This window comes from Lonchura striata, chromosome 5, assembly GCF_046129695.1.
Source record: "Lonchura striata isolate bLonStr1 chromosome 5, bLonStr1.mat, whole genome shotgun sequence".
In the NCBI taxonomy this organism is placed as follows: domain Eukaryota; kingdom Metazoa; phylum Chordata; class Aves; order Passeriformes; family Estrildidae; genus Lonchura; species Lonchura striata.
In genome coordinates, this window is record NC_134607.1 from 32262932 (window position 1) to 32283495 (window position 20564).

The following is a 20564-nucleotide window of genomic DNA, read 5'->3' on the forward strand; positions in this document are numbered from 1 at the left end:
AAGATCCATCTCATCACTATAGCAACCAGTATTATATCATGGAAGTAACAACATGAAACCATCCTAGTAACCAGTTTATCATAATTAATTATGATATCATGTTGTGTTTAAGAAGAAAAGGATGGATATTAAATCTATTCTGTAAAATGAAAAGGAAAAAAAAATGTTTTTCTTATTTTTATATTTCTGAATTCATAAAGGAAAATGTTAATGTTCAGTATTTAAGTCGTGTATCAAACCTGTTGAAACAATGAGTATAAAAATAGAAACGTTCTTATAATATGAAAAAGGCTTGCAAAAGATACCTGAACACACTGATAATAAAATGGATTGGAAAGTTTTTTGCCATGATGTAAATAAATTTTTTCCCAAGATTTTTTTACTGTATCCTAGAGAATTGTGGGACTTCCCCTGAAGTAGCAAAGTTTGCACTTTGAGCTATTCACGCTGTTAACACTGAGTAAGCTGGAACAGCACATGAAACTAACTCCCATATTTCAACTTGCAGTTTTCTTTTTTGGATTTACTACCTTTTGGTTGGAATGAAACTAGATTTATTTAAGTAGTTTTACACTCATGTAGTTGTAAACTCAAAGCACAACACATCATTGCATATTTAAAGAGAAATAGTTGAAGTACTGTTCTGAGAATAAAGTACTGTGGAAAGTGAAGGACTCTTGCATCATAACATCAGAAAATTCAGTGCACTGGATTTCAATGGCAATGAGACCTGTATTGATATCTTTCGATACTCTGGTCATTACAAACATCCTACTTTTGTACCAATATAAATGCAATATTTTTCAGCAATAGGTTTCATTCTGCTTCTTTAGGTATATAGGAACATTATTGTATCTGTGCACTGAAGTTACATTCTTCTCTTGAAAGTAATTTATGTTAGTGTTTCACTGAATGCTTACTCCTCAAATTGCATACAGAAAACATAGAGTCCTTAGCTTTGTAATACTACTGATGTCCTCAAATGTGGCTGGCCTATCTTTTGGAGATTTTTCTCCTTTGACTATTTCTTTAATGAATATCATATTAGTCAGTTAAAGTGTAAATATTACAAGATCATATCAGTTATATACAACAATAGCAAATACCTAAAAAGTAGAGATACAAAGAAGGTTCTAATACAAACAATATTCTCATATATGATTATGAACTTCCCATGCAAAATATAGATGTAAGTTCAGTGCCTGAGCTTAAAATAAAGACTATATAGGGCTAGTAAATGCAAATATATTACTCAGAAATATGCACCATTTCTCCCTCACATGAATAAACCCATTACTTATGTGATGTACTCAAGATGTTAAGAAGCTATTGTCTCATTATGTGGTATTTATTCTTCTCTAATTATATGAGTTTTATTTCTGTAATTATGTTTTTTCTTTCCCTATTTTTTCTTATTTAGCAACAGTGGAAAAGGACTCAGGTGATTATTTGTGTGCATGTCTGCATGTATTACAGATGTCGTGTGTTGTGCCTGTTGTTATTATTTATCTTGATTTGAACTATACCAAGATACTGACCAGAACATTTGTGAATATTAAAATTAATTTTGTTGTAGTTTAGTCCATGTATTTACACTGATACTTAACTATGATGTACCTATTTATTAGCAGTTTAGCTGATAAATAGGTACATCATTTTAGGTGCAGCAGTTTTCTGTGAAAAGGGTATAAATAAATGATTCAGGAAATTTTAATTTTGTTAAATTCAAAACCAGTTTGTGTATTTAGAGAAATATTCTTTCATAGTCCTCTGCAAAAATTGTATCCATTTTATAAAAGGATTGCTCAGTTTATTAGTGAATATATTGCTAGGAAAACTAATTTTGTAAAACTGATTTTACACTTCTCTGATATGGCTTTGTTTAGTGATACATTTCTTTTTGTAGGTATAACTGAGGTATACATGGATGGTAGTTCTTTGTATTCCTGATTTCATGATGATATGGTGTACATTCTCCAATAGTACAGGAAGAGGTGTTTGAGTTCTTATATCCCACTATTTAAAAATCATCATACAAAGAGCACAGCTGAAGTAGTACTGAGTAGAACTGACTGCATACCAGTATGAGGGATTGGGCATATCTATACTGTAAAACAGAGCTGTGCACTGCTTTCCCTTACCTGACATACATACCCAAAGTAAAATTGATTGTGGTGCTTTGTGGGGTTTCACAAATACCAACCACAGTTTTGGGAAGGGGCATTGAGCTGGTATTACTCTCATGATGAACTAATTTTCCATCTGGAAAGACATACTGGTGTGATGATAACTAAGTTGTGTGAAGGTAGTTCAGAGAGGAGCTCCTTGCTGATGAGGGGCTTGAAAATTACTAGCAAATTATTAAGACTACTTTTTTTAACTACTGTGTCCATAACTGAAGTAAAAAAAAATCCACTGATTTCCAAGAGTCCCACTGTTTTTTGTTTAAAAGCTTTAATGCCCTGTAAATAGGAGATCTTTTGGAATTTTTAACGAAGAGGGTAGGCAGTGCACTGGTGGAATGGATATTCGTGCCACAGTCTGTTAGGGTGAGTTGATGGGAGCCCACATTGCTCAGATGATCTGCTGACCTCTCCCAAAAACAGGAGAGGTCCCTTAGGCAGAGGACTCTGAGTGCTCTGAAAGTCCTTCAACAATTTCTCTGTGCAAGGCCAATCTCACAGCATCAAATACAAAACGCTCTAAAGACAGTTTCCCTTCTACGTTAAATACCTAAAGCTAGATAACACAAATATTCCATTTAATATTTTTACACCTCTAGATATTAAAGAAAATATCTCTTGAAATTAGAAAATCATAAACAGTTAATTGAAATTAATTGAAAATAATTTGGGAAATTTTAGAGATTTTTTTTCTTTTTACCTTTGTGCTCCAAAACTCGCCTGTGCACCTTTATGCAATGTGCATCACCTCAAGTATAAATCTTCCTTGCGCCACACACTTGGTTATCTTAGTTTTTCTCAGGCTCTTTATGTGGGAAACCCAAAACCATTAAGCATAGATTATATAGTTACATGTACATAAATAAATAAATAAATTACTGTACCTGATTTAAATCATTTTACATTAGTTTTCTCCATGCTTTGAAAGAAACCATAGCCCTTTTTAACACAGGATAGTGAAGTTGTCCCTTAAGTGACCTGGCAAATAACTAGATTAGAGAATGGATGAGAGGAAAGCCTATCACATATAGTGAGTAAGTTCACTGTCTGTTAGCTGAAGCTAGAGGTTTATAGGCTGCATTTGTAATTTAGTTGTTTAATTAAATACCAGTTGTGACTGAAAATTAATCAGAAACTCAGAAAAAAATCATTTTATTCAAGGGAGTAGATAGACTGTATCCAGTGGAATTTTGTGAAACATTGAACATATTTCTCTGATGCAAAAGACAAAGCCACTGAAATGAATCCAAATAAAATTACATTTTAGGGCCAAATCCTGCTCCTATTGTTATCTCTAGCTGGACTCCTACAGATTTCCTAATGAACTTGATGTACAATATGCTTAGCCCTAATACCATATATTGTACTTTTGTGGAAAATGGGAAAAACTATTTCTAGATAACTGTTATTTACCCTTTAACTTGTGCACTATATACTGATAATGAATCTTGAATTTGAGGAGTGTCCTTCTTAGGTAATACAGAGGTGAATATGCAGATTCTTTTTTGGCAGTGTGGTTGCCAGGTTCCCAGGTCTATTCCCCAAGTGCTCTCATTTTCACAGTCTCAGAAGAGCAAGTCTCTGAATGTTTTCCCAAAGACAGTGGTTACTTTCTCTAATAACAAACATGGTGGCATAAGCTGCACTTCTATCAACAATATTTGTTTACAGTCAGGATGACATTTTATTGAGCATCCTCATCGTTATACTGTTATGAATATAGCATCGATTTTTTTAACAAAAATTACATTTACCATGGCAATTATACAGGGTTCAGCATGTCATTCCTTAGTACATGTACAGCTGAATTTCTCATGGAGTAGCTAATCTGCTCAGTCAGTGTAATTACCATTTTGAAGAGAATAGCAGGAAACCTACTATTTTAATTTTGAACTGTATCTAAGAACGCTTATATAATATTCTGGTAGTTTGCAGCAAGGGTTTATAATTTTATGATATGAATCACTACATCAACACATGAAAATCTCTTTTTATGTATGACCCATTTTCATTTCAGCATATGCTGCCTTTGAGATTTCACTACCTGAAAGCACTTTCTAAATTGTTTCTTGTATGGCATGTATTCCTGTCTTATTCAGTATTTAACTTATATTGACTCTTCCTATAGATAAAGTTGAACAAAAATGGTCCTGCCAGATTCTGAGGCCAGAGACAAACATTCTTCATATGCATTTTGCATACTTCCTATGAAGAGCCTATAGAAATTTGCATGGCTCCATCACCTGTTTTCTCTCCCTCAAGAAAGACAGCCTTCCTTACACGGACTTCTTTTTTTAACTTATATTTCATACACATCCATACACACAGAGTAATAAAATGCATTATGTATTCCATCTCATAAATTAATGTTTTTCCCTCTTAAATTTATTAGAAAACTTAATGGCTGAGGACTAATTAATCCTGCTATTGCTGCTGTTATTGACTGAGAAAAGACAGAAACTTACACATAAATACATTTTTCAGCATAGGGGCATTGCCTTGCTGTGCAAATATAAAAGGGTTTAAAGTGGTAAATGTCTGTAAAGCAAATAGGGCAATATTTGTCATTGTCAATGGATGTTAATTTCTGAGGCAATAGACAAATTGTAGTCTTTTAACTTCCATAAAATTCTGTAGTAACTCAGTATAATGGGCTCCTTCTACCAAACCATTTGAATAAAAGGAATTAATAAATTCCATTAAAATTGGAGCAAATAGTTACTCTGGAGTATACAATTGTTCAAAGACAAATCAGTTGTCATGCCAAAATTTGTTTCTATCAGAAAGACTGCTAAAGGCTGAATAAATGTTAACTCCATACAAGAGAAGGTCAGGAGAAACTCGGAAGTTTGGTGAGTTTTAAGACATCAATAATTAACATACTCATTACATACATACTAGTTTCTAAAGGAAGGGTCATATGTAAATGCCCTCAAGGCTCAGAAGGATCTGTCTGGCTTAAAAAGAAGAACACTACAAACATTATTGAAGCTGAGAAGGCAAGTGGAGAGAGTCATTGTACGTGGAGAGGACTTGATTAAAGCTCTCCATGCGTGTTCATTTCACTGAACAAACAGAAGTGGGTTGCACAGCAGCATAGCACCTTCCTGGTCTCTGTCGTGCAACTAAATGGAAATGAAGATATGAGCAAACATCCCTGATTTCAGTTCTGGACCTGTAAAAGAATCTCCAGATTGTTAGGTCTGCATCCTGATACTCCTTTGTAAATGTACCTATATCCTCCTTTAACAGTGGGGCTGAGTCAGTCTTTGTCACTGAGCTTCCCTTTTCAGTCCCCTGCTTCACCCACAGGAAGGTCATTTTGAGTGCTATTTGCTCTACAGGTGTATCATCACCTTACAGTTAAATTAGTTCCCAAACTTAAGCATGCCAACCTTGTCCTGTATCCCAAATGAGGGAGGGATAGTTCCATCCTTCATTAGCATTTCATCATCTCCAGTTCCTCCATGCCCTACGATGCATTTTTAGAGTTTAGTACTCATGCAACCTAGGCTTTCATCACCTTGTCTCAGATTAGCTGCCTGTTCTTCATTTTTATCATTTCAGGAGTCTTTCTCTATTAAGGTTTGAATACCTTCTTGAACACTGGTGACAAGAACAGTGCGAAGTCATCCCCATGCACAGTACTAGCAGTACTGTTATACCAAAAATGTTTGATCTAATATAGTCAAGGAACACGGGGTTCTGATATCTGTATCATGCTTGTGTCACACAACCCTTCTGCAAAAAGTTAATTCAACCCAGTCTTGGAGTTTTGATAATTTTGAGCTGACATATTTCCAGTTTATAGGAAATGTTTATTGCTGTTCATGTGTCAAAATGCACTGTCCCCTCTTAAAGGACTTTAGTATGTTTTTCTTTAACTCTTGAAGGTATTTTGATATATTTCTCTCTCCCTTTCTTTGGAATTATCGAATTCTTGTTACTGCATCATTCTATTTCCCATGTTTTACACATTGTCATTGTGCTTCTAATATTTATTCTGAAGTCTCTGTGAAAATATTAGGGAAGCGAAGATGAATCTTCAAGAAATCTCTCAAGAATCCTTTATTTGCACATTCTCAGCATTGTTGATTCCCTTTCACTTGAGGCATCTTCTTTATACCCCACACAGTTTCTTTTTTAATCCTCATTTTCTTCAGCTTAACTGGTAGTTTTCCAATGAGGCACAGTATCAAAAGCTTCATTAAAGTCATAATAGATAAGATCTGAATTTCTTTTATACAAAAATATCCTATCTAGAAATTCCCAAGTCTAATTCAACCTACCTTTGCAAATCTGTGTTACATTTTTTTAATTTTCTGTTCATTTTATGTCCTCCATTAGTAATTTCTTCAAATTTTGTTTTAGTTAATAATTTGCAACATCTCTTTTTCCTTCCCCTTGCCTGACAGCATTAGATTTCTTCTTGTCATTTTTCAGTAAGGCTCCAAAATTTAGAATCTTAAAATATACTGGTTTTTTAAAAACACTTTTTACTATGTCTGCATTTTCAAGTGCCAGTTTTCTCTCAATCTGATAGGTGAGTTATTAATCTATCCAGTTGTCTTTATTCATGAAGCCTTGCAGTTTGGCATGTTTGTGATCTCTGAGTTCTATTCTACAGTTTCAGGAAGTTCTGATAATATTAGTTCTTTTCCCCTTTGAAGTGAAATTAGAAGTGAGAAAAAGAAGGAGAATACCAACTGCTTGTATCTGTGTTGCCAAAATTGGAATGCAAAATAATCTTACATTAAATGCTTTGATGATCACTGGCACAAAAATGAGATTTTTCTTCTGCTTTTGCCTTTTTGATTTTGTTAATTTTATGCTTTTCAATGAGCCAAGATTCCCTTTACAAAACAAAACAAAACAAAACAAAAACATGTGATTGCCTCATGAAGATAATTCCATTGAATACTACGATGAATTTTAAAAACCAGAAAATATTGTAGCATGACACACTTAATAAAATGGTAGATCATGGAGTAGGAGATGGGAACTCTAACTTTTTACAAATCTCATAATCTTTCTGTACATAGCTAATAATGGTAATTAATTCTAATTTTTCCCCTAGAATTGGAAATACTACTGCAATAGTTGAAAGCAATTATGGAAAGACTGGTTTCAGCTTCATAATTAAAGCTAAATTCCACTTTTTGTATAAGGCTGGATTTTTTTTTTATATGAAAAATATAGAATGCCTTTCCAGATCTACCTCCTTACTTTTTCACAAAGAATTAATTCTGTGAGAAATTGCACAAAAATTTAGCACAGTGAAATCTAAATTATCCATGGGTAGATGATAACAGTTTTGGGTTAACTCTTCAGAGTCAATTCAGGTTTAGTAATATACTAGCTTCAAGCAATCTTGCAAGTTTCACGTGTTAAAAAGACCAAATGAATGGGCCCTGCTGGAGCAGAGCTGGCTCCATAAAGCTCAAATTATGATGTATCTGTATTATCAATTACATTGTGTCCTGCCTTACTGTAAGCCCATTGAGGCTGTGAACTTGGGAGCTTCTGAACGTATTTGCATTTTTTCCAATACCTCTGCCTGGGGACAGGCTGGCTTTCCTGAGACACTGGTTCTGGACATGCTTGTTTGAAGAAAAGGGGGAAGGATTAAATACGAGGCAGGGAGCCCCAGTAAGGGATATATGCTGTGTCACTGAGGGGGAGACTGGCTGGCCAGAGTCAGGAGTCTCCTGGTTATATTGTATTCATAACCAAGGAAAAAATGCCTCTTTAATGAGCAGATTCCTGTGCGCAGCAAATGTCAATGAGAAATTAATCACACATGTTTAATAGCTTACATGCTGGGGAGAAAATGAGAGAGGTAGATTGTGCATTTGTCTTCAGGGATGTCTTCAACTCTCTTGTGGAAAGAAAGCTTGAGGTAGGTTTTAGACACAATGTTGTTAGGTTTTAGACATCCTGATTGTCTCGGAAGGAGGACTGGGGAGAAGTTCCCTGACCTGTGTGATGCAGGAGGTGAGACTGGATGATCTGACAGTCCTGTGTGGCCCGAGGCTCCGTTGGTTCATGAAGCAGTCACTTTTTCATTTCAGTAGCGCTTCGCTCAGTTAACTTCGCTCATTTAACAATATTGCTCGGTACCTGTGTGACTCACTGGTAATGCATACTTGAGAGAGCATCCATTATTTGCAAAGCCTCGTTTGCTTTTTCATTTTGGCAGGATGTGAAGCTGGAAACAGATGATTGATGGCTTTTTCTGTTTATTTTCTAAAAGATGTCAAACAGCATATTTACTGACTCGACGCCTGCTGCAACTTGTTCGTTTGAACAGTGTAAACACATCCTAACAACCTTTAGTAATTGTGGGAAGAAAGACATCACGAATATAATGAAAACTGACAGCACTGATTTCCATTCCTGTAATTCTTTTATGCTTACAAAGACAAGCAGAGTATTTGGCTCAGGTGTTTTGGAGGTTCTAAAACTTCTAAATAAGAATTTATTGCTACTCATATTTCATATACACTACTTGCTTGGCTAAAAAAAATTAGTATTTCATTCTTTATTTCTCAAATTACTTCATAGCCCCTTGTGTATATGCACATATAATTGTTGATATCCATAAGACACATTCCCTAGAATTTGAAAGGTGTTTAGTTACAGAGAAAATTGGCTAGGTGGTGTCATAACTTACATATGGATAAGGAGGCTTTATATGAAGCTTAAGTGAAATGTGGAGAAGTCTATATCATGCAAAAGAAATAGCATATAATGATTTATTCTGTGAATAAGTAAACAAAAAAATATTAGAGAGATTTGTCCAAGGATACAGACTGAGTTCAATTCTCTGCCACCTTTTCTTATGAACAAATCTTCTAAGAAAATAATGATTTTTAAAATACTATGAAAAGCTAGAAACATTAAGGGTAATTTGCATATTTTTTAGCTAGGAATAAATAGTTTCAGTGTAAACTAGTAAATAACATAGTGAGTTTTAGGGAAACAGGAAATTGAAATTGATTCAGTCTAATATAGCCCACATTTTTAGTCATCCCTGCCATGAAACATCAATTGAAAACCTGCCATACTCAACTTAAAGGTGTATTTACAGTTTTTATATTCTTTTTCCTCCTAAACATGCTAATCTTATTGAAAAAAAACTGTTCCTGAATATTAGTCCCACAATGACTGAAAACTTTAAAGTGTCAAGTTTAAATAATTTGCCGTGACTGATCTATTATTCTGCCAGCATCATCCCTGATCAAAGGTAGTTCCTTTCCTTCCCAAGTGTTTCTACTTTGAGAACACTGTATTCCTATATTGCCTGTGTGTGAACAGGATTCTCACTTTCATCCTTCATTTTATTAGGCTTATGATGCCTTTCAGACAAACACAACAAAAAAAAACTCCTTTCCTTTTATTTTCTGATCAAAATCCATCACTTCAGCACAGATGACCAGAACTGTATTTCCTTAATGCCTTATTCAGTGTAATTGGTACTTGCCCAAGACCATATTTCTCTTTACTGTGATCTTATCACAGTGGTGGAGTAAGATAATCTCACAGTTAGGTGGTAAATCTTTTTTCTCCTTCTCTCCCTAGTGATAATGATATCTGTTCAACAGCCATTTTTAGGCCATTTTGAGCTAATTGCAAGTGTGGAAAAAGTGAATTTATTCCAGAGCAAAAATGCAACATGAGATTCAACATAATTATTAGAATTACTTTCTTAATAATGTAGAGAGCCTTTCTAGGATATAATTTCTGAATATTTTACAGCTTATTTAGTTTCATTAGGAATGTATGCAATTATGAATGCAATTATTTTGTTTACTGGGTTAGTGGTGAGGTAATGAAGATCAAGCTAAAAATGAGTTGTTTATGCTGAAATCAGATGTTCCAGTCATGTTCTCTATTAATATCAATACTTTATTCCTAAAACTCATTAACATCAGTGACACTGCTAGTGGTGTATATTATCTGTATGTACTTACTATGTGATCAGGGAGGGGAGGACACTGACCACTAGGAGAAAGAGCAATTTCAGGATGAGTGTAGAAACCACTGGTTTAGTCTGAATCCAATAGTAGTCTTTATGATATAAAATGTAAATAATGGGTACTTGGCTGATCCTTGCTAATCTCTCTTGATTCAGTATGTTTGGTTATATTCATACAATCATTCTACAGTATAAGAATTGTAAAGGCAATACAGTGCAGTATGGAAAACAGTGATCTTGGCCTTATGAATTATGAATGGCCTTGTGTGTGCTTTGTGCTTGACCCATGTTCCTACACTAACTCTTTCTTGAGCTAAATTCTAGTTTTAGAAGAAGTATTTCAACATATCTGGTTATGTGGTCTCTTCTAATAAGATTTGAAAAAATTCTTTGTGGTTCTTCAATAACTAGTTTTTGTGCTTGTTTTTTTTTTTGCATGAAAACAATGTGGGTTATTAGTCACTTGGAAGTAGATGTTTGCTGGAGATTCTAATCCAGTGTTTTTTCAAAAATTGCATCAAAGCTACATATTTTATTGCTGTAATATGCATCAATGTGCAAGTGCTGGAGAACTGGACAAGGTCACCTGCATTCAAATAGTCTGGAATGTTGCTTTGACTTGCTAGAAATGTTAAATGTTAAAAATATTGATTGCATGCAGATTGATATTATTAGTAACACCAAGGAGAATATGAGAATCGTTTAATTAATCTGCTAATGGTCTGTGTAAATGAATGCAAAGCGGGAAAGAAATGTCAGCAGAATTTTCTGCATATCAAGATGTGTATTCACATGATTTTCTATCCATGTGATCCATAAACCTGGACAAAAAAATGAGAAAATAGAATTCCGGAAACCCTCACTGACCTTGTTAGCAGCTTTGTAAGTTCTCTGCAAACCTGGTTAATGTGACCATACATTTATGATTAGCAACAAGAGCTTTTTTAAGTAAACAAGTTCTAATAGCTAATGCTGAAGTTATCCTTAAAAATGCAGATTATGTAGTCGGACAAGTTGCTTTTACTGATTAAAATGTTTGCAAAAAATTCTGTTGGATTCGTCCCTTATCTCCTGTGATTTTTCCTGCAATCTTGTGCAATGATTTTTTAAATTGCAAACTAACTGTTGTTTAATTTCTCTGTAAGTACTTCAGTTACATTTGATTTACCTTTGTTGTTCCTTTCTTTTTTGAAGTCTTCTGAGTAGAATAAATGAGCTTCATGTCACTTGTAACTTTAGCATTTGTGCTTCTTTTAGGTGGGATTTTTAGTAGGCTTGTGTTAATTCTGTTATAAGATCCCTATTTCATAATGCTGCTTTTCACTATGGTACTGAAAAGAATTCAGATTCACCTTTAGTGATGAACAGCAGGTAGAAAATCAGTTATTTGAATTATTATTATTTATTAGAAATTAGTCATATGAATTATTGTGGTTTGCATTTTTCTTATTTTTAAATATACCTAAAATGGAATATCTTATTTTGTTAAAAAAATTGGAATTTTTGACTGCTGCAAAAGGTATGAATTTTGCTGATGACAGTAATGAGTCAACTGGTGAGAAGACATTGTACTGACAATAACAAAAAAGGTCTTCACTCTCTGCTGTCTTTGTATATATGTCCTTGAAGAGAAAAAAACTTCCTTTCTAAAAGTTGAGCATCTAATACATGGATGCACTTGTTGTTTCTCAAATATTAAATCAAATAATATTTACAGTGACCACTGATGGTCTTGTGAATTATTTTCTGTTTTTAGTAATCTGGACATTCAGCTCTGTTTAGGTGTATTAAATCTTCATCCTTAACTCTTGAAATTTCTTTTACTTTAGAAATTTGTCAGTTTGCAGAATTCCCATTAGTTTCTGACATAGTTTTATCTTACTGTAAATCATATTTGTAATTAAAACAATTTTATGGTTTATATTCATATAGAGACCATGAATCAAGCAACACCTGCAAGAAAACTGGAAGAGGTTCTTCACCTTGCAGAACTCTGTATCGAAGTATTGCAGCAAAATGAAGAGCATCATTCAGAGGTGAGGCTGTAATTGCATTTGCTGTAGAGAATGGTTTGTTCGTGGATTTTTGCTCCTCTGATGCAAAGCAAGTCTGTCAAGAAACATTTTAGTTTTCCTTTCTGACATATGTTTAAGGCAGTTCACATTTACAGAGGAATAAGAGACTTGAAGCTTATGTAAAGTGAAGTGAAATGAAACTCTACTTCAATTCACCTGAATGAACTGTAAAATTAGAAACGAAAACTAAAGAGCATAAAAAAGAGAAAGCATCTTTGTGCTGGAGGTGCTGAAATGGTATGGAAAACATTCATAGCCTTATACAGTTTTTCTTTCCAACTTTTCACGTGATGTTCAAACTAGAAAGAAAATATAATTGAATGCTTGTTTTCATCATGCTGTATAGGTCTAGATTATAGATATAAAAATAATGATAGGTATAATAATCTCATACCCATTGCTCTTCTTTTGACTGGAAAAGTATGCTCTTAAACTGGTGCTTTTAAAAATGGCATTGTAAAGTAGAAGAAATGAAATAAAACAATATTATGTTTCTTACTTTCACACATCTTTTGCTTCATGATACAAAAACCATAATAGCTAGAATTCTAGCACCTCTTATGTCAATGAATTACAAAACTTAACCTGGCCAGATACACCTTTATATATTATTGAAATTTAATTAATAAATACTGTTTTCTAAGGTTCAGGAAATTGTTTTTAAAATGTTCTCAAAAAACTCAATAAATATTTTTTTAAATATACAAAGGGATAAACATTATTTAGTATATATAGTTATAAAATATGATCATTCAAAACATCTGGTTTTATATCACACTATGGAATCTGGGTTTTAGCTTACATCTGCCATGTGTGAACTTGTTATAGATGTTTTATCATATACTGAAAAAACAGCTGTTTTGATGATTTAAAATTAATTCCCTGGAGGTCCTGTTCTACACTACTGTTGCAACTGTGTTACAGTATAATGATTACTTAATAAAATATATGTATTGTGGTCTTTGTCTTTTGAGGACCTGCATGACTGTAAGAAAATTTGACTTATGTGGAAAAGAACACAGAAACAAAGCCAGATCAAATAATCATAAATGATTAAGCATCTCTGTTCAAAGATTGCATTCTATACTACTTATTTGCAGTCAGAGATGTGGTGTTTTTCAGAAGAATAAGTATAATGCATGTGTCTTCAGAAAAATTTATTCAGCAAAAGTTCGCAATCTAATCTAAGGTACCTTGAAAAGAAAAAAGATAATGCTAACGTTATTTTCCTCTTCCTTCATTCATGTAATACATGTTCAATTTCACTGAAATTTATAGGGCATACAGAATTTCAGTATTAAAATATATCTGAGAAAAAGATTGCCAAATTATACATTTCCTGCTTAAAACTGAATATTAAGTATGTAGACTTCACATCATAATGTATGCAAATGTTCAGTGTTTGATGCTACAGTTGACAAGGATCAGTAATCTGTAAAATAATATATCACATTTTTTAATACTAGATTTTTTTTTTCTTTTTTTTTTAATTCATAACATTTACAAATTTCGGGGATTCCCAAAGGGAAGAGAGGTATGTGATTCCTGATGAACTAAGCATTGTTTTGTTCTGCTCTTAGCATGGAACTGTGCATTGAACATGTAGCATAAACTGTTTTGATGTTTCTGGTGTTGCATAGCCACATTTATGTGCCTTCTAGAATCTAAGAACTCCATTCTTTCTTTAATCCAGGCAACGTTTCTGTTCTCCTAGAATGTGTGCCACCAATTGCTAATTGCTTTTAGACTATTATTATCCATAGCTGTTACATTTAGCTTTAACTTTTTTTTTTTATTCTTCTTTTTTGTTGCCCAAGTAATGATGCATAGCTCTTGAGAGAGAGTCAGAAGAATTTCTGTCTGGGTTCAAAGTGCCATTTACAATACGGAAGAAAATAAAAAGAAAATGTGCTCATTTTCTAGTTTTGGTTTTTCTTTGTTTTGAAATTTTGGCAATATTTTCTGAAAAGAGTTTTGATTGCTTAGAAGGGTCCCCTGCCGGTGCCTATATACATTTTTTATCTTCATGTAGCTATTTTCTAGAGCAAGAATTCTGTTCCTTTAATGAATTCCTACTTAAATAGGTTCATTAATAAAAAAATTCTTCCAGTTTGATGAAACGGAAAGACTCAATTTCAAACTCTTGCCAAAGTTTTTGAAGCATCATCTCTCCTCCTTACTTTGGTGCCAGTTGTAATCCTTCAGTCCTACCACTGGAACACACAAAATACTTTTCAGCAATAGGAGGAGATGCTCAGCATTTCTTTAAAACCTTTTGCCAATTCATCATTTCTGCATTTGCCCCATGCCAGAGAGAACTACAGGCAGTCATCAGAAAATCCATGATGCAAAAACATATTTGTAGACCACTTTACAGAAGTTGTCTTTTGTTTGAAACCTTTCAGACCTGACTACATAAATCTGCGCCACCCAGGGCCTACATTCCATAAACGCAAGTGAAGATTTCTCTGAATTTATTTGAAGCTGGGGGAACTCAGCTCTTGTGTAGATCAAGCTGGATATGTTCCATGCTGGTAACTCAAAAATATTCAAAATTATATACTCAAAATGAGTGGTATAAGTATGAAAGCAATGGCATCTTCCTGTGTTTCATGTGTAGGCATTTCTCACTATCATATGTTCTTATAAACTCTGAGCAAAACACTCTCAGTAGGATTTGATGTTCATCCTTTTCATAAACTCCCTCCACCTTTATCTTTAACTTCAGGATCACAAAGCTCCCCCTGATCCAATGCTCAGGTCCAATGCTGACATTTAAAAACTTAGGTTTATGTGACGGTAAAAAGGTAGAATAGTTATATGCCTTTAATGAAGAGCTGGCTTTACTTGCTGATGATACTTTTCATAGATTTGTTTTCTTCATTAAGGATGTCTAAGAATATAAATTCTTGATAGAAAACTGTTCCACCATGTTAAGTTACTGAAAATTAGTATGTACAGTAGTGAAATTCTTAAGATTTATAGCATCTGCACAAGAAAAAATGGATGTCTTCCTCAGAAGAATCTGACACCCTTAAGGCAAAAATAGGAATTAAAATCACTCTCTAGCTGTTAAAATACCCCCTCAGACTTCAAGTAATAAAATTTCACAATAAACCATTCTTTTTGATTATCAAATGAATGAAAAATGTATTCATAAGGATTTATTTTTAAAATAAATTCATCTGATTTAGAATTTAATTAAATCAAAAGAAATGTATGCAGTCATTTTTTGAAGAGTAAGGCTTTCATGCTTTTCTTTGCTCTCTGGAAAAAAAGGCATTTATACTCTCTTTTTTGATTTTTTTGGTGTTATATTTTTATTCTGATCACATCACCTTTCTCGCAATAATCTGTTTGATTTCTTAGTTTTTTTGATGCAAAGTTTTATAAAATATTTTCACATTTTTCAGTTAGCCCATTCTTCCTCCCCAAATGACGTGACATGACATACTCAGATGTGTTCTACCATAGACAGAACACATCTCTTGGCTTTGGCTTGTTTTTAGTAATTCTATTTTTTCATGTTTGCAGGCATTCGCTTGGTGGCCAGAATTGTTGGCTGAGCATGCAGAGAAGTTTTTGTCTCTATATTCTGTTGATATGGATTCAGCACTTGAGGCACAGCCACAAGACTCCTGGGACAGCTTCCCACTTTTCCAGCTGTTGAATAATGCCCTCAGAAATGACAGTAAGATCTTAATTTTTTTTACATACTGTTTGCATAAGATTTTTCAATGTACCCACACCTTAGAAATGTGTTTCTAAACAGGATAATGCTCAAAATAAAAGTGACAGTGCCTGTTTTTATGCTACATGTCCTGGTGTTCCATTTCCTGCAAGCTGAGCAGTTTCTCTCTATCCTTGCACCATTCTAGTCCTTATTCTGGCAGTGCATTAACAACTTGGTATTCACAAATTGCTTAGTTTTGTATCAATTATGTACAAGTATTAGAAGAAGTATTGGTAGTTTGCTTTTAATCTATATTGCTTAAATAAAGTTGTAGTTTCTATTTCCTTCTAAGCCTTCTAAACAACTTTCATGCTAGTTATGTTTATAAAGGTATAGTAGTGTTAGCATGAATGGAATAAAATACAACAAATGTTCTGTTTGGATTCTTTATTGGACAAACTGCAATTTCAGAAACTTATTAAAATTGCCGTGATGGCAATTGAGAAGGTTGCTGAAAAGGGTGCAGGAATTTTTCAGTTTTGCTGCAGATCTCAGAAGAGCTGGGCTCCTGAAAGGTGGATTGTGCACTACTTTAAGTGGTGTCTGATCATCTAAAGTCCAGGCTAAAAATCTGAAGCCTATATTCAGATGGGATATTCAGCCTATTTCCCTACCATCATATATTTTCAGTTTAGGAAGCACATCTCTAGTTGTGATGTTACATGTGCTTTAAACAATTCTTTGGTTTCTGAAAACTGGGTAGGTACTTTAAAGTAGTCTTACAACAAGGATTTGTGACACCAGTTTTAACTTTATTGTGTCATTTGTGTTCCTTTGAGCTTGGTTCCAACCTGAGAGAAGTGTTAGAAACAAACAAGGATTGTCCTCACATGCAAGAGATTGCTAAAAGGCTGCTGATTTTTCTTTCCTTAAATGGATAATAATGCTAAATTACTAGAATAGACTTAAGAAAGACAATTTGTGAAAACTTCCATGTTAAAGCAACTATTACAAGTATAATAAAACTTTAACTGAAGGACATGAAACAACTGTTTTATGAAATATCACACCTGTATACCAATTTCAGTAATTCCCTAATGGTAATAGATATATTGAATAACAGTTTTGGCAGGTGAAAGCCATCTGGAAAATTACACACTTTTTCTTTTTCCAGAACTGCTGTAAAGAAACCATGGAAATTAGTCACCTATTAATCAGTGGACATGTTAGCAAGTGGCAAGTGACCATTCTACCAAGAAGTGATTCCCAAGTGGAACATACCTCAGTGCTTATTCTTTAATTACCAGCCTTTTCACCTTGTAACTGCATTAAAAGCATTAGCAAGAGTTTCCCATGCTTATATAATCAATTTTGCAGTCTTCCAAGGTAAAATAAATAATTCTGACTTTACCCTAAGTGAAAATCTTTTCCTGAAAACTATCACCTTCATAAAGATATATTTAGAAAAAAATCTAAAAAGGGAAAAACTGGAATGTGGTCTCATGAGGATAAAAAGGCTAGTGTTAATAATTAACAAGGAGAGTGAAGTGGAGTAAATTAGCCATAATAGAGCCCACAGTGACTGGCAAAGTCACCTCTCATTATCAAAAAACTCATTAGGAAATGAAGAGGTGGAAATCCCACTGGGTTATTCTCACTCTCTGGCTATATCAGAGATTACTTTTCAGACTTCTTTCAAATGAAGAACAGTTAGGTCACCATATTGCATATTAGGTTAATCTTCACTGAAATTTGGAGGACTGACACCTGCATGTTATTCTATCTTGAGAGCATTAAATGAGCTCTAAATCTTTGGTGCATGAATCAGTTTTCACATAAACCTGACATCAGAGAACTCCTAACAATAAAGAAACAATCTTACATTTACAGCATTAAAGAAAACTTGCATGTGAAACTATTTTTATAACTATGTCACTAAAGTATAATAAAATAACTCTGAGATCATGAAATTTGATATTCATGTATATTCAAATAATAGTGAATGTGCTATTTTACAGGGTAAAAAAACATTGTACAAGATTCAAGGTGAATACTGCAAAGTCAATATTCAATTAACAATGAGAAAAAAATACATTTTCCAATATGGTGTATTATTTTTTATGGAGACAGGGGAGAATGAGGAAGTCCTAGCTGAAGCTTCTCATTTCTTTCATGAAGGACTCCATTTTGTGTCACCTTAAGACTCTCCATTTTTTCTGACCTTATTCCACAAGGAAGAGTACATCAGTAATTGCATTCCCATTTAGTCTAACTGAAAAACTTTCAAAAATGGAGGGAGGAGGATGATCTTCCCATCTTGTAAAATATTTCAGCTGTTCTCATGAGAGAACAGCTTTCATGAGAACATCTAAGTGATAACATCTAACATCTCTCTGCTAAATACAAAAAGTGATTTAAAAATTACATTCATTGTGGAGATGAATAATAAAGATAAATTTCTTGTGTTTTTTTCAAATTGAAAAAATATTTGAAAAAAATATTGTAGCTGCTTTTATAATATACATTTTAATGATCTTCAGAGTTGCTATTGTGCACACACAATTATGTCTGACTCTGTAAAGCTTTGCAGATTGTACAGTGATAGCAGTACTCTGCATCTCTCTCTCTAGGACAGCAAAATTATTTTTTACAGAATTAAATGTTCGTAAAGGGAAGAAGAACATAGTTGTCCCAGGATTGTCTCTTATTTTCTGTAATGAACATGTTACTTTTTGTCCACAGAGCCTATAAATTATGTTTGAAGGGGCCTTCTTTAGAGGGCTATTTGCATTCTGTAGTTGTTTAATTATTCAGATTAATCTGGTTTTTAGTGCCCAAAAGACAGACATATTAATTCCTCTTCGTTTAATGTGGTGTGAGAGAGATCTTTTAGTGGCATATGCCTAGTTAGATGAAGTGTCTACATATTTTGCTTGTTACAGAAGTTTTTCAACTCTATATTCAGTATTCTGATCATTTCCTTACCAAGTTTTCTCTGCAAGTGTCACTTGCTGACACTTTGTCCTGTGCTATTGCTCAGCACTATTGCATTTCTACCTTGGCATGCACCAGTCAAAACCAGGTGTATTAGAAACGTGCCTCATAATCTTCATTCTCCTTCAAGTATTACTCAGTAGAATGTCTGTGCATCTGCTCTAACTCTGCCACATTCTGCTCTAATGGGCAGAGAGTGGATGAAGCTGATTTAGAAAAACCAGCATGTTGAGTGTTAGCCTTTTGAAAGCCATTGCCATAATTATGGTTATTGACTTAAACAGGAATTCTCTGATACACTTTTTTCCACTACTGTTGTTAGTAGCAGAGTGACAAACACCACCAAATACAAAATCGTCATCTTCCTGCTTTGTTACAAACTGTGTACTACTTTTGGACTAGAATTTATGTATAACATTGTACCCCCTCTTAAACTAGAGGGTAGAGTTAGAAAACAACTTGGATTTAAGGTAATCAGAGCAAACTGTATACCCTCCCCAGTACCTCAAACTTTGCACTTCTCATTCATTGTTGTCATGGTTTGACACTGGCACAATGCCAGTGCCCCCATGAAAATGCAATCTCTCAATTGAATGTTGTGAAATGCAATCGAGAACAGAGCAAAGCAGGCCCAAGCTTAATACCAGAAAAAAACTTTATTAAGCTACTACTATAAAAGAAAAAAAAGAAAGGAAAAAAAAAACCACACACAAAGATCAAAATGAAAACCTTGCAAAGCATTCCTCCTCCCACCACCCAACTCCAACAAACCACAGTGAGACACAATCGGGACCCCAATCAGGTTTCCACCCTCCAGACAATCAATACTCAGTCCATCGAGGGAACAGAGTCTCTCCTGTGCCACAGACCCCCCAAGAAAACACAGCTGCCACATCCTGTGTTTCCATGTCACACATGGCACCACTCGGAGAAAAGTTTGCCATGGTGACCCTTCTCCTTTCCATGCACAGTGCTCTCACCACCAATGCATGGATGGACAGACTGCTTTTAGGATTTTTCCTTTCAAGGATGTCCTGCCAAGAGGGGAGAAAACAACAGTTCAGTTTTTCATTTTTTTGGGACCACAGTGCCCCCCATTTCCCCCTGGGAAATGACATGCTGACTCTAGGAAAACTCCTAAGATGTGCCTGTATTAGTAAAAGCAATAGAAGCCTCACCGCTTCTGTGCTGCACAGGCACAGTAGATTCATTTCCTATTGTTAGAGATGAAACCTCATTTCAGTGCTGGATCACTAGACTTTAGATTCATCTTTGATATTTTTTTTTATATTTTAATATATTTCCTAATATGGGAAAAAAAAAGTAATTTTTTTTTCTTCAATTACAATATTTCAAGAATATCAAGTTCAGGGTTCTGTTTCTGTTCCCCTAATGTGTTTTCCTTTAATATTGCCTATGCATTACCTTGCTCTGGCATAGGCTTTCATTTTATTGTTGTTTGTGTGAATATGCATAGCTCTTATGATGGTTCATATGAAAAGGGTGTGGGGTGTCTATATTTAAAAGACAATAGAGGATTAAGCTCCATAGCTTTGAAGACAAGTGGTAGTTGAGGGATCTGAAGTGTGGCGTTTCCTGAAGGATCTCTTGTTTTCCATCTGCTTTGATGCACATGTGGTACCTTTTGGCAAGATCAATTT

At 34.2% G+C, this 20564-nt stretch overlaps 1 protein-coding gene across 6 annotated transcripts in view; it reads left to right on the forward strand.

Moving 5' to 3' along the window:
• CADPS2 (calcium dependent secretion activator 2) overlaps positions 1–20564 on the forward strand; it is a 282332-nt gene that overhangs the window by 210583 nt on the left and 51185 nt on the right. For 2 of the 6 annotated variants that reach the window (XM_021553475.3, XM_021553479.3), the window contains exons 17-20: positions 1421–1441; positions 12094–12197; positions 13762–13770; positions 15771–15927. In XM_021553475.3, coding sequence (XP_021409150.2) covers positions 1421–1441; positions 12094–12197; positions 13762–13770; positions 15771–15927 — 291 coding nt within the window. The remainder of the gene's footprint in view (positions 1–1420; positions 1442–12093; positions 12198–13761; positions 13771–15770; positions 15928–20564) is intronic. The other 4 variants (XM_077783432.1, XM_077783433.1, XM_021553477.3 and 1 more) reach the window with 3 other exon arrangements.